General features: G+C 55.9%; 1 protein-coding gene across 2 annotated transcripts in view; it reads right to left on the minus strand.

The window, feature by feature from the left end:
• Positions 1-13524, minus strand: part of PDE2A (phosphodiesterase 2A) — a 100244-nt gene that overhangs the window by 16310 nt on the left and 70410 nt on the right. For both annotated transcript variants that reach the window (XM_025356775.1, XM_025356776.1), the window contains 2 exons: positions 5030-5139; positions 4124-4179 (listed from right to left, as the gene is read on the minus strand). In XM_025356775.1, coding sequence (XP_025212560.1) covers positions 4124-4179; positions 5030-5139 — 166 coding nt within the window. The remainder of the gene's footprint in view (positions 1-4123; positions 4180-5029; positions 5140-13524) is intronic.

The raw sequence follows: 13524 nt of genomic DNA on the forward strand, positions 1-13524 counted from the left end.
GGAGGTGTGGAGCCTCATACCTGAGGAAGGAGAGAGAAAACTAGGTGGGTAGCTCAGAGGGGAGGACATTTGGAAGGCTTCCTGCATTGGCATGGGGAAGACAAGTAGACCTTGAAGAGACCAGGACACTGGCAGTAGGTGGTTCAGGGAGACGAGGATCCAGGTAGGGGTGTGGTCCATAGTACCACAGAAAGAAGGGCCTTGAGTACCAGGCTAAGAAGTTAGACTTTAGCCTGAGAGTACTGGGGAGCCATGGCAGACTTCAGCATCTGAGGGCCACTGTCTATGGGGTGTAGGGTGAATTTGAGGGAGGAAGAAGATTGGAGGCAGGAAAACCTGGAAGAGACCTGGGCTGTCAAGGATGGTGTTGAAACTTAAGCTCTGGATGAGGTTCAATCTGTGACTCCTACGGGACAGCGGGGGCTGGAGGGAGGAGAAGCTGGGGCTATGGTTCATTTGCATATGGCTTATATAAATATGTTGGCATTTTACTGTTAGCACATGGAGGAGGACATAGTTCTTGTTCCTTCCACCTGGTCCCATCTCTCAGGAATAGAGAAGTCTGGGACCCCTCTAGGGTTGTGGGGGCAACCAGTTCCTGGGCTGCCTCGGTCTGCCTGCACTCAGCATGTGCACAAACACACACATGTACACTCTTATGAAGAATGTCAGGCCCTCACACACATGCATTTACACTCACTCACCCATGGAGGTGATACACACACACACACACACACACATGGAGCAGTCACAGACACAAAGACATCCACACATCCACCCTTACAGTGTCCACAGCATCCTCACAGGCACATTCATGCCTGTACACAGGAAACTTAGTTCACATACTCAAGAGCCATGCACATGCACCTGGCACCCCCATATACAAACACACACAATCGCCCCAACACACTCATGGCTTTTTGTTCACCAACAGGAACACACACTTGCACCTGCTCTTGCTAATCAAGGCAAGTGTCGGGGGCCCAGTGGGAACACTCAACAGTGTGCACGGTGGCTGTATGAGAGGGTTAAAAACCCAGTACAGCCCCCAGGTCCCTACCCTCACCAGGTTCAAAATGGTTAATGGCATGAACACCCCATCCCCGTGCAGGGAGCTGGTGTGGCTGGTGCAGCTGGGGGAAGAGTGGGCACAAATCAGGCATCAAATGCCAGAGACCAAGGGCCGCCACTCCTCAAAGAGACTTATTATCCCAGGATTAAAGAACAGAGTCAAAGACTCTTTCCACACAAAAAAAATCTGCAATCAGGGCACCTTGAGTGGTGAGCTGTAAAGGCCCAGAAGTCAGCCACACAGCCTGCACCTGGCTGGCATATTCCTCAGAGAGCCCTCGCTAACTGCATCCTTATCGGGCCCCAACATTCCTTTGCAGGACTCCCTCAAGGGGTTTCCTTGCTAGCCCTTGCCATCACATGTGATCCTATCCTTATTTTGCTCACTTGTTTTGCAATATTTTTGTTATTTTTATTCTTTTTAGAGATGGAGTCTCACTCTATTCTGCAGGCCAGATTCGAACTCCTGAGCTCAAGGAATACTCCCACCTAAACCTCCCAAGTAACTGGGGTCATGCTCACTTTAGTGCTTGTCACCAAGGCAGGGCCTGTCTAATCTGTCTTGGTCACTTCTGTGTTCCCAGCACCTAGCACACCATGCCTGGCATACAGTGGGTACTCAAGAAATAGTTGTTCAACTGATGGATGAGTGGGTGGATGGGTAGGTGGATCAGTGGATGAATACTAAGAGCAGAGACTCAGAGAAGGGAATGGGGCTTGTCGAGGAAGAAGCTGGTGACTCGACCTTCCCAAAAGATCGGCCCTGTGGCACTCCATCTACCTTCTGCACCCTCTGCCCTCAGATTCTGGCAGCAGCTGGAAAGTCTGGGGCTGCCTGTGCTGCTTCTGGGAGGCAGTGAGATCCTGTGGGCCAGGGAGCATCTGCCAGACGTGTATGCCTTGGGGAGGGGCATCCTGGGGAAGTGCATTTCCACAGGAGTGGGAAGGTGCAGGCTTGGAGGAGAGGCAGATGTGAATAATCTAAACACCTTTCAAGAGCTCTTCCCTGCCCAGGGTATTTGAGGAAATGAAGGGATGGTTGTTGAAAACTCCTGGCAGCCAGAGCCCAGCTGGCTAGCATACTATTCAATAGCATGCACCCCTATTTCAGCTTCCCCAGGACCACACTCTCCCCTCAGCACACCACCCCTTCCCCCGGCCTCCTTCCTGCCTCACTCACATTCCTCCTCTGCCTAGATTCCCCTTTCCCTTCTTCCCTGCCTGTGGACCTCCTACCCGTGCCCCAAGGCCCCACACAAATGCTCTCTCCATGGTGAGGCACCACTTGCTGCTCCAGGCTCTGCCATCAGAGCACCTGCTGGCAACAGTATTTCATCTGGCCCGTGGTGGAGAGGGTGTCCCCACCTTCCCCAAGACTGAGAGCTCCCTGAAGGCAGAGTCAGCTCCAGCACCCAGCCTGCTGTAGGATCACAGCAGAGTTCTACTGGGTGAGTTAAGTGTAAGTGATCTGATCCCACCAGCATCCCTGAGACACACACACACACACACACACACACACACACACACACACACACACATTGGCCTCTGGCCCAGCCTGAGCCAAGGTGAGCAGCGGCCATGGCAAGCATTCTGCCCACAAGGGGAGTAACCTTCCAAACGTCTTCCCCTTGCTTCCCTCCTGACCCAGTCCTCACAGCCTCAACCTAAGGAAGTCCTTCTCAGGCACCTGGCACCCCAGGCCTTTTGCCCTTAGCAGAGAAGGAGGTGCTCGACCCAGCCACCGCCTCCCAACCCCCACCTCTGCACATAGCCCCTCATCTCGGTGCCCCTCAAAGCTGACCAGCCCTGGGAGAGACCGAAAGCAAAGAATAGGGGGAGGCGGCCCCCTGAGAACTCCATGCAACAGCAGCTCCATTCCAGAAGCTGGGGGTGGGGGAAACAGCTTGCGGAGAAACCAAGCAGCGGCCTCGGCTCCCTCAGTCAAGCAGATGGGTGTGGAGGAGATCCAGCCAAGTACCCCTCCTCTCCTCTCCCCTCTCAGCCATCCCCTACTCCCACCGCCCTCTCCTGCCAGCAGCTCAGAAAGGTCAGGCGCCTGGGAAGCCTTTAATTCCATTTTAATGAGCTGGAGAAGAGTCCCCGGGGAACCAACACCTGCTCATTTATCTGTCCATGCCCCCAAGCCTGCCCTTTACCGGAATGGCAGCCCCCTTGACAGAAGCAGAACCCCAATAATAGCAATTTGGGAAACTCATCCTTTGGTTACTAGGATAGAACAAGAGTTTGAACTCCCACCTCCATACAGGAGAAGAAACTTAAAGAGCCACAGAATCTCACCCCCACAGGCTCTGCACTTCCACAACCCCCTCCGTGGAGCAGAAACCCTGGGAACTCTGCGAGGGGCTGCGGAGGGAGCCTTGCCTGGGTTCCGGGGCTCTGGCACAGCATCCACCACTTCCCACTAACACTCCTTCCTCAGCCACTCCAGGAAGCCCGCCTAGCTACCTGTCTTCTGCCCAGCCTCAGCCCTGGGTCTGGCTGGCCTGCCCATGGCCTTTCTGTCCTCAAGGCCCCCAGCTCCAGCCACTCCAAATCTCTGGCTAGTTTTCTACACTGTCTCTGTTGGTCAGGCCCTTAGGTCCATCTGTCCCTCCGCAGCCTCTCTCTTCACACCTCACTTGGTTCATGCCCTCCTGGACACGGTCCCCACCCCATCTGGAGGATCCCAAAGAGAAACCAAGGTTAGCGCTGCGTATGCCAATGGCTGGGCCTTCTAACCTCGTGGGGGCTGAGAGTCCAGCAGGGGCTTGCACATCCCTCAGAAAGCTGCTGACTGGGCCAATGGCTTCATCCTACCCATTCGAGGTGGGGCAGAAGGCTGGGGTGTGGGAGATGCCCCAACTCCTCCCACCCCCACACCCCCACTTCCCCTCACTCCATCCTCACTTATGGCTCCCATCTCTCTCTCTCTCACACACACATACACACACACACATACACACACACACACACACGCCCCAGACAGGCTCTATCCACCACTCCCTCCCGTGGTCTCCTCTCCCCACATCCCACCACCTAGGCAGGCTCTTACCAAGATGACAGCTGCCACGGCCCCGGCCTCCTTGTCCACTAGCGGTATGACCAGCACTGAGGGGGAGAGGGCAATGAGGTGCTCCTGCAGGGCTGGTGAGGCTCAGAGATACCAAGCCGGGACCCAGGGCGGGGACACAAAGATGTAGACAAAGAGAGGCCAGGACAGAGACACAGAGAGACCCCAAAACCCACAGAAACATAGAGGCGGGTCCTGAGGCAGTGACAAAAACAACCTCAGCAACAGCCTCTGCACGGAAGGAAACCCCTTCACTCCGTAACCTTCTCGTGATCCTCTCAGGGTTGCAGGGAGGAAGGCAGGTGAGGCTGAGCACCTCTGTTTTACAGATTGGGAAACTGAGGTCTAGAAAGGGGAAGTGACTTGCCCAAGATCACACAGCAAGTCAGGTCTCCTGACTCCCAGTCTTGTGCACTTTCCACATCGAGACAGAGGACAGAGACCTAGAGAGACTGAGACACGAGGCAGAGAGAGACATGGCGGACAGGAGGCATGGAGGAAAAGAGAAAGAGAAATAGGGCCAATGACAGTGACAGAGAGAGTGTGAGAACAACTACAGCCCCATCCAGCATCAGGCACAAGCACATCACAACCACAGCCATGGGCCACTGAGCCCTCGCATGTGCCAGGCTCTTAACATGCATGATCTCACTTGCGCCTCCTTGAAACACCCCCTCAAGGTAAATACTATTGTCCCATTTTATAGTCAGGAAGTTGAGGCTCAGAGAGTTTAGTAGCACAATAGAGAGAGAATTAGATGGAGGGATTGCTAGAGACACAGAGCAAGAGAAAGAAGAAGACAGAGATGAAGAGGGGTAGAAGACAGACATGACCTGGAGTGCAGGGGCCACAGTCCCTCCCTGCCCCTGCCCAGCCCCTAGCCCTTACCTTGGGTATGAGGAGCCAGTGGAGCCACCAGCCTGGCCAAGGGCTTCCCTGGCAGGTCTGAGAGGCCCAGCCCATTGCAGCCCAGCCGCTTCTGGGAGATGATAGCCTCCCTGAAAAGAGGACATGATGCCACCTTGAGAGCTCCTGGCTCAGGGAGGAGCAAGGCCTGGCCTGGGGACACAGGAAAGTTTGGACCCTGCACATGTGCAAGGATCTGGGCAAGCTGACCTGCCTCAGGGTGGACACGATGACAGCAAAAGTGAAAAAGTAGGGGACCCTGGCCCCTATGTGGAGAAACAGGCAGCCACAGTCTGGCCTCTGGTGCCCCTTGCTGGTAAAGGCTCAGGTGGGGCCCTGCACAGATCTTCCAGGCAGTGGGAGAGCACAGGAAGTAAATGCAGGGGCTCAGAGCTAGGCTGCCTGCTACAATCTGACCTTAGGCATGTGACCTGACCTCTCTGATCTTCCCAAGGAGAACTAGTGTGGGGAGAGAAGAACCCTCCCCGTCACCATCCTCAGAAAACAATTGTTGATCAACTTTTAGTGCTAAGCACAGGAGGTAATCATCATAACTAAAGTTTATTGGCCATTTCCTACGTCCCGTGCACAGCCCAAGCAACTCACATAGATGAACTCAGAGTTCCCAGCAATTCTATGAGTTAGATATCTTCATTTTCAGACGGAGAAGCTATGGCACCAAGAGGCTAAATACTTGTCCAGGGTCACACAGTGAATAAGTGGTAGAGCCAGGATTTGAACCCAGCCAGGTGGCACCAGGGCTAGGTCTAACCACTATGCTGGAAACTTTCCAAATACCTGTGGAGGTGTGAGCTTTGAACGGAGGGCAGGTGTGAATGTCAGGGTATGACAGTGGCAGAGGGGTGGTGGGAACCAAGGCAGGGGAGGTTGGTATGGGAAGAATGAGTTTCTCTCTGTCCCACCACACAACCCACCTCCTCTACCCGCTGGCCTCTGGTTCAACCTGCTTAATTAAGCACCTGAGTTTGCACCAAATGTCACTCCTTGACGATTAATTGTCCTGGGTTCTTCATCCCTCATGCCTCCACTTAATTGTGCTTGTAGGAACTGCCTGGCCTGGACAGAAGAGAAACCTGGGGAACTGTGTGCATACAGTGTCACTAAGGGAAGCCCAGCAAAGGTCACATGAGGAAAAAGAGGGGGTGGCCTGCAAGTCACGAGATCACTAGGTCACAGACTCTAGACAAAACGAGGACCAAAGAAGTTGAGCATCTCGTTCAAGCTCACGCAGCATTCTGAACCAGGCCCATTCCTTCCTGGCCACTTTAAGTAATCCAGGATCTACAGGAACTGGTGGTTTCTCCCACCTTCCAGCCCTTACACCCAGGACCTTTAAGGTTCCTGGAGTGCTGGGCTCCAGTGCCCGGCTGTCCACATTGCCAGTCACCCCAGAAAGGAGAGGGACGTAGGGCGGCAGGAGGGCAATGGGAGCCACGTTTCCTGATGATTAAACTGATGAGATGAAGGCTAAGGCTTCATGGAGGCAGTGGGTGACCCCCGGCCAAACCCTGCCCAGCTCCTTGGCCTCGGACAATCTGGTTACCCGGAGGCCACAAGGTGGCACTGGTCCTTGCGTTGCTGATCAGTGCGCACTGCAGCCTCATCCTGCTGACCCCCAACTATTCCCCTCCCACCCCTGGACTGGAGCTGCCTTGGCCTCTCTCCCAGGACCCTGACGAAAGTATCTGTCCTCAGCCTTTCTTCTTTTTTGCACAAAACCCCTCCGTGCTCACGGCCTCATGACTCTCCAGCCCTCACTCATGAGCTCCAGACCCCAGATACTCAAAGGCCACCTGGAGCCTCCCACCCACGTCCCTGAGGTGGCCCAGGGACCCTCATCCCATGTGAATTATTATCTCCACTCCCCCCACCTCACAGCAAAGCAGCACAACCATCCACTGGGTCCTTTGCAGCTTGTCCAAAAACCTGCCTTCTTTCCTCACCTGCCCATCCGATCAGTGAGTCACCTCCTAGGTATCACCCACAACTGTCCTCTGCTCTCTATGCCCAAGTCACTGCCCCGCTCACGTGGAGACACCTTTTCCCTGAACCCTGGAGCAGCCTCTCCCCGAGCCTCTAGCTTCCTAGCTGGGTGTCTTCAATTCATCCTCCATGCCAGAGCAAGAGTAAGCATTCTAGACTAAAAACCTCAGGGGAGGGTTCTACTTCAAGTCTCTCATTCCACTGGGTCCTTCTGGGTCAGGTTAAGTGCTGAGGGCTGAGGTGAGCAGAGGGGTCAGACATATGCCTCACCTGAGGAGGCCAAGAACATGCGGAGATCGACATACAGACCCACGCTTGAGTCGGGAGATGAGGGCTCTGCCAAAGGCAGGAAGAGCAGGCCCCAGCCCGCCCAGGTGCAGGGTATGATAGAGTCAGAGAAGGCTTCCTGTAGAGGGAGACACCTGAGTTGAGTCCTAAAGGACATGCAGAGGCTATTGAGGCAGACAGGAAAGGATGTCCAGGGAACTGCATGTGCAAAGGCTTGGAGGCGAGAAGACTGTGTGCCTGCTGAAAGGTACGGCCACAAGGAGGTTGGTGTGGCCAGATAGCCGAGAGCAAGGCTAGACAGAGGCCAGGGCCCTGTGGAGCTGGGCTTGAGCCTGAGGGCAGGGGGAGCCCTGGGAGGGATTTGAGCAGGGGACGGTAATGGTCAGGTGATTTCAGAACAATCTGATCGTGCTGCCTGGGTAGAACTCTCAACATAAGGAGATTGTGACACTGGAAACCTTGTCTCAGTGAGGGTCCCATCATCTTAGTGGCCCTGGACAAGAGAGAGGCTGGACTGGGATAGACCAACCCTGACTAAGCCAAGATGCCCCCAAGCACTGGGGCTTCCAAGGACCCTCAATTCTCAGGAAGCCTTGGCACCTTCCTCTGCAGCCTGCCCTCCCCCAGCTTTATAGGACCCCACAGCCCACGCTCACCTTAACCTATCCCTGTGGGAGCCCCTTTCCTCTGCCATAGCCCTCCCAGAACTGCTGTCCTCCTGAAGGCTCCAAAGATGCCCACAGACTGCAAGGGGGAATGTGCTGAGGCTGAGACTCCCTCACCCACATGGGAGTGGGAGCTTCGTCCACTGCTCAGACCCCCGATAGCTCCTTGCTCAACTTAGAGCAGCTCCCTGCTCCTCTCCAGTTCCTCCCTTACTACTCCACCACCCCCACCCTGCCTTCCAGGCTCATGCTTGGGCTTGTGGGGAACTCCACCCCCCAGGGCCAGCTGCCCAGGCGAAGGCTAATGACAGCACTGGGTGCCTGGGTGGTCATGGCCTGCCCCACTGAAGATAAGGACAGATGGGCACAGAGTGAAGAGAGGAATAGGCGTGGATTTTATGGCAGTTCCGTCCCTTTAACAACTATTTGTTTAATGGAAAAAGAATCGAGGGAAAGGTTCTCTGCTGGTAGGGCCAACAGCCTGGAAAGAGCTGGGTCCCCTGCACTTCTCTGAGCCCCTGTGTGTGTCTTTCTCGGGTCCTCTACTTTGGAGAAGCCCCTTCCTCCAACACCCACTAGGTCCCAGGCATCAGCAAGCAGCCAAGCCTGTTGCTGAGCCCATCCTCCCACAGAACCCCATCCCCTCAGGGAACCCCCACCCTCACTGAGCCCCCTGCCCCTCACTGAGCCCCCACCCCCTCACTGAGCCCCCATCCTCTCACTGAGCCCCATCCCCTCACTGAGCCCCCATCATCTCACTAAGCTCCCATCCCCTCACTTAGTCCCCATCCCCTCACTGACCCTCATCCTCTCACTGAGCCCGCATCCTCTCACTGGGCTCCCATCTTTTCACTCGGCTCTCATCCCCTCATTGAGCCCCCATCCACTCACTCAGCCCTCATCCTCTCACTCAGCCCTCATCCCCTCACTGAGCCCCCATCCTCTCACTGAGCCCCCATCCTCTCACTGAGTCCCATCCCCTCACTCAGCCCTCACCCCCTGAGCCCCCATCCTCTCACTGAGCCCCATCCCCTCACTTGGCCTCATCCTCTCACTCAGTCCCCATCCCCTCGGCCCTCATCCCCTCAATGAGCCCCCCATCCCCTCACTGAGCCCCCATCCTCTCACTGAGCCCCCATCCCCTCACTGAGCCCCCATCCTCTCACTGAGCCCCTATCCCCTCACTAAACCCCATACCCTCGCCAAACCCTCATCCTCTCACCTAGCCCTCATCCTCTCACCGAGCCCCCCCCCCACTGCCCCCCCCCCCCCGGCCCTCCCCCCCCCCCTGGGCCCCCCATCCCCTCACTGAGCCCCCATCCTCTCACTGAGCCCCCATCCCCTCACTGAGCCCCCATCCTCTCACTGAGCCCCTATCCCCTCACTAAACCCCATACCCTCGCCAAACCCTCATCCTCTCACCTAGCCCTCATCCTCTCACTGAGCCCCATCCCCTCAGCCCCTATCCCCTCACTGAGCCCCCATCCGCTTAAGCCCTCATCCTCTCACTGAGCCCCCATCCCTCACTGAGCCCCCACCTTCTCACTGAGCCCCCATCCCCTCACTGAGCCCTCATCCTCTCACTGAGCCCTCATCCTCTTACTTAGCCCTCATCCTCTCACTGAGCTTCCATCCCCTCACTGAGCACCCACCTTCTCACTGAGCCCCCACCCCCTCATTCAGCCCCCATCATCTCACTCAGCCCCCATCCCCTCACTCAGCCCCCATCTTCTCACTCAACCACCATCCCCTCACTGAGCCCCCATCCTCTCCCTGAGCCCTCATCCTCTCACCTAGCCCTCATCCTCTCACTGAGCCCCATCCCCTCACTCAGCCCCCATCCCCTCACTCAGCCCTCATCCTCTCACTGAGCCCTATCCCCTCACTCAGCCCCCATCCTCTCACTGAGCCCCATCCCCTCACTCAGCCCTCATCCTCTCACTGAGCCCCATCCCCTCACTCAGCCTCCATCCTCTCACTGAGCCCCCATTCCCCACTAAGCCCCCACCCTCTCAATGAGCCCCCACACTCTCACTCAGCCTCCATCCCCTTACTTAAGTTCCTACCCTCTCACTGAGCCCCTCACTCTCACTGGGTCCCAATCCCTTCACTGGGCCATCCCACTCTCACTGAGCCCTCATATCCTCACTGGGTCCCCATCCCCTCACTGAGGCTGCCCACTATCACTGAGTCCCCATCCCCTCACTGAGCCCCCCACTCTCACTGAGCCCCCAGGACCCGGACCCTCTTTTCGCCCTCCTTCCCCCAGCATGTGAGGATCCTGAGATGGGAGCAGACCGTTCCCGGTGTCCTCCGAGACAAACCCTAGGGATGGTCAGATTCTGTAATGAAAGACTTGGTCAGTTTAGCGGAAGAAATTTCTAAGGGATGGGCCCTGAGGACCCCCAAGTGGTAGCGGAGGGAGACAGCCAGCCTGGGCCGAGGTGGGTGGTGGGTGCTTCAGTTGCAGCTGAAAGGCCTGAGATTTTTGCTGCACTCAGCAGCAGGTAATCAGAGGCTTTAAGATAGCAGGAGACACAAGAAGAGGAAGGCGGCAGAGCTGGGGCCTGAAACAGTCTGGGAGATGGAGGTGGGGCACCAACAAGAGGGAAGTGAAGCCTCCTTTCAGGAAGACCCTGGCCCAGGCAGCCTTCCAGGATTCTCTCCTCTCCAGCTCTAAGGCCCTTTGCAGCCCTTACAATTCAGAGTCTCACCAGCCCTCAACATCAGAATGTTCAGCCTATCATTTTACAGAAGGGCAGATGGAGGTCCAGGGAGAGGGCATCGATTGGGATTGCAGCCCTGTTGTCCTGGATCCCAGGTCTCTGACTCCCAGCCCAGGGTTCTTCCTGTGAACAGACCCATCCTTAAGGGAGGCCAATATGGCCCAGACCCCTTTTCTGAAAGTTGGTTCCTTCTCAGTGTCAGGGAACTGTGGAGCAGGCTTCCCCAAGAGGGTTTCTGGTCAGGCCATGAAAGATAAGAAAAATGGGATTGACTGAAATGAAAGTGGAGTAGGAAAGGTCTTTACAAGGGAGTGAACAGCCCTTACAAGCACCAGAAGACAGGAAAGCCAGACACACTGGGGGGATGCAGCTGAGCATCTGAGACCCTGCAGAGTGGCAGGAACAGGGGCAGGTGGGGCTGGGAGCTGGGGCGGGGGGGCCTCCTCACTCCCGCCTTGACCCTTTTTCACCCTGCCTCTCCCCACACCGCCCTGAGCCCATTCCCTGCCCGTTGCCTCGGGCCTCCTTATCTGTCTTTATGATTCAGCCTCCACGCCACACCTGCTGCTGTTTGCCAGCCGTCCAGGGTTTCCTGGAGGAGCACCCTCCACACACCCCACCTCCTCGGGCACTGCGAGAGCCTCAGGCTCCATGGCAGCCTGCAGGTCGGTCCCTCTCCCTCCTGGGGGAACCAGAGCCACAGAGGTCACCATCTGAAGGACCCTGTACCCAACCCCGCCCATTTCACAGAAAAAGAGGCCAGAAAGGAAGGTGTTTTCTCAAGGTCACTCAAGGCTAATCGCTGGTTGGGACTTGGGGGTGCAAGTAACAATCACTGAGCTCCTGCTGTGTGCTGGCCCCTGTGCCAAGCACTTGGCACCTGTCATCCATTAAGCCAATAGACCAGGCCTCAGGTAGGAAAGCAGAGAGACAGGGAGGGGGCTGAGCTAGAATCCAGACCTGTCTGAATCCCATTCCAGTGCTCTTCCCTCTTCCATACACCTGGGTCTCAAGTCCCCATCCTGCTGGGAGCTCCTGAGAGCAGGGCCCAGCCAATCCTGGGGTCTCTCCGCCCCAACTGTGGAGGTGGGCTCACCACCAGACACCAGGCACAAAGGTGGGCAAGCAAAGCTCAGATACCAGAGAGAGCACTGGGCCTGGGCCTTCACCCTAATCCTTTTTCAGGTAGCAGCTGAGCCTGGCAAGCCACTCACCTTCACAGGGGCCATGGAAAGAATTCCTGTTTGGGGATGATGACGGGTATGTCCTGATGATGGGTATGTCCCCTGGGAGGTCCTCGCTGCCCTGACCCTCTTGTCTTCTCATTCCCTGGCCCTCCTCCTGGAATCTTCAACCCCTGTCTCCCAGCAGGCACTCACCTCCCCATCTCCACTGAGCTCTGGGATAATTGGATTTGAACATTCACTTTTAATTGATTTTTTTTTTTTTTGTATTTTTTCCAAAGGGCTTTCTGAGTCTGAAGTGGTTGGAGGGAGGATGCTGAAAGGGCAGCTGATGCCAAGGATCTGAGCCCTCTCAAAGATTCCTGGACCACAGATACGCACCCACTCCACATGCCCAGACAGCTGAGGGGAGCATGTGTGGGTCCCAGGGGGTGGAGCAAACCTGCAAGCTGCCCCCCACTGCCTCCTGAGCCTGTTTTCCTGCATCCCTCCCAGGAAGGCCGCCCAGGCTGCTTCGAGGAGCCTTCCTGGAGGAGAGGAGCTTATATGAAGCAAAGTTCTTTAGAATTAGAGGTGGGGGTTGCTGGAGGAGAGCAGTTCTTTAGAATTAGAGGAGAAAGGGGAACATGACCACATTTTTCCCGTTAAGATTCTAAAGACCTTTCAGATGATCCTCTTACAGATGGGACATGAAGGCTAGAGAGAGGTGGCAGTGGCTTTGTTCCCATGCTCCTTGACGGAGACGTTGTTCGGGGAAGGTGAAAGGAGCTCAGTGGGAGAATAGGAGGTGGGAAGGTGACTATCAGAGCAGAACCAACTCCTTCCATGGGAAAGGGCTGGGGAGAGACCAGCATCCTAGAAACCAGGGTTTCCAGCACCAGGAGGGGCCTCAGGACCATGAGTCCAGCATCCTCAAACAGGAATTCTTTCCATGGCCCCTGTGAAAGGTGAGTGGCTTGCCAGGCTCAGCTGCTACCTGAAAAAGCCACGTCCCTGGATCACTTGGCCTGCTGGAAAAGCCCTCCTCATAGGGGTAGAGAGCTGCCTTCTGGGGCACCCCCACTGGTGCCCACTCTGCCCTCAGCTCCTGCCTAGTGCCCCCTGGGCCCCACAGTGGCTCTGCATTCAGTGCTTAGCAGGCAATGGCCACATCCTTTATAGCCCGCCTCCTCCCAGCAGCATGCCTGCCCTCGACATTTTCTCATCTGGTAAGTTCCACTTCCTCTCACTGTCCCCTAAATGGCCAGGAGTCAGAAGACCTGAGTCCTAGGCCTGGCTCTGCCTCATACCTGGCATGTGACCTTGGTCATGTCTCATGATATCCACCCATCTGGAAAATGAGGAGGCTGAATCAAATGGGCATCGAGGTATCAGGGGGCCAAGTGCACTGATCCCAAGATCCTGAAGTCAGTGATTCCAGCATTCTCTCGCAATGGTAATCCCCAACAGACAGTCCTCACCACGGATCAGGCCTGACTTACACGCTTTACATGTGTGACACACATTTAATCCTCCCCACAATCCTATAAGTACCATTAGTATCACCATTTCACAAACAAAATTGACGCACAGAGAGGTTGTGTTATTTGCCCAAGGTTGCACAGCTAGTA

Source organism: Theropithecus gelada, chromosome 14 (genome assembly GCF_003255815.1).
Source record: "Theropithecus gelada isolate Dixy chromosome 14, Tgel_1.0, whole genome shotgun sequence".
In the NCBI taxonomy this organism is placed as follows: domain Eukaryota; kingdom Metazoa; phylum Chordata; class Mammalia; order Primates; family Cercopithecidae; genus Theropithecus; species Theropithecus gelada.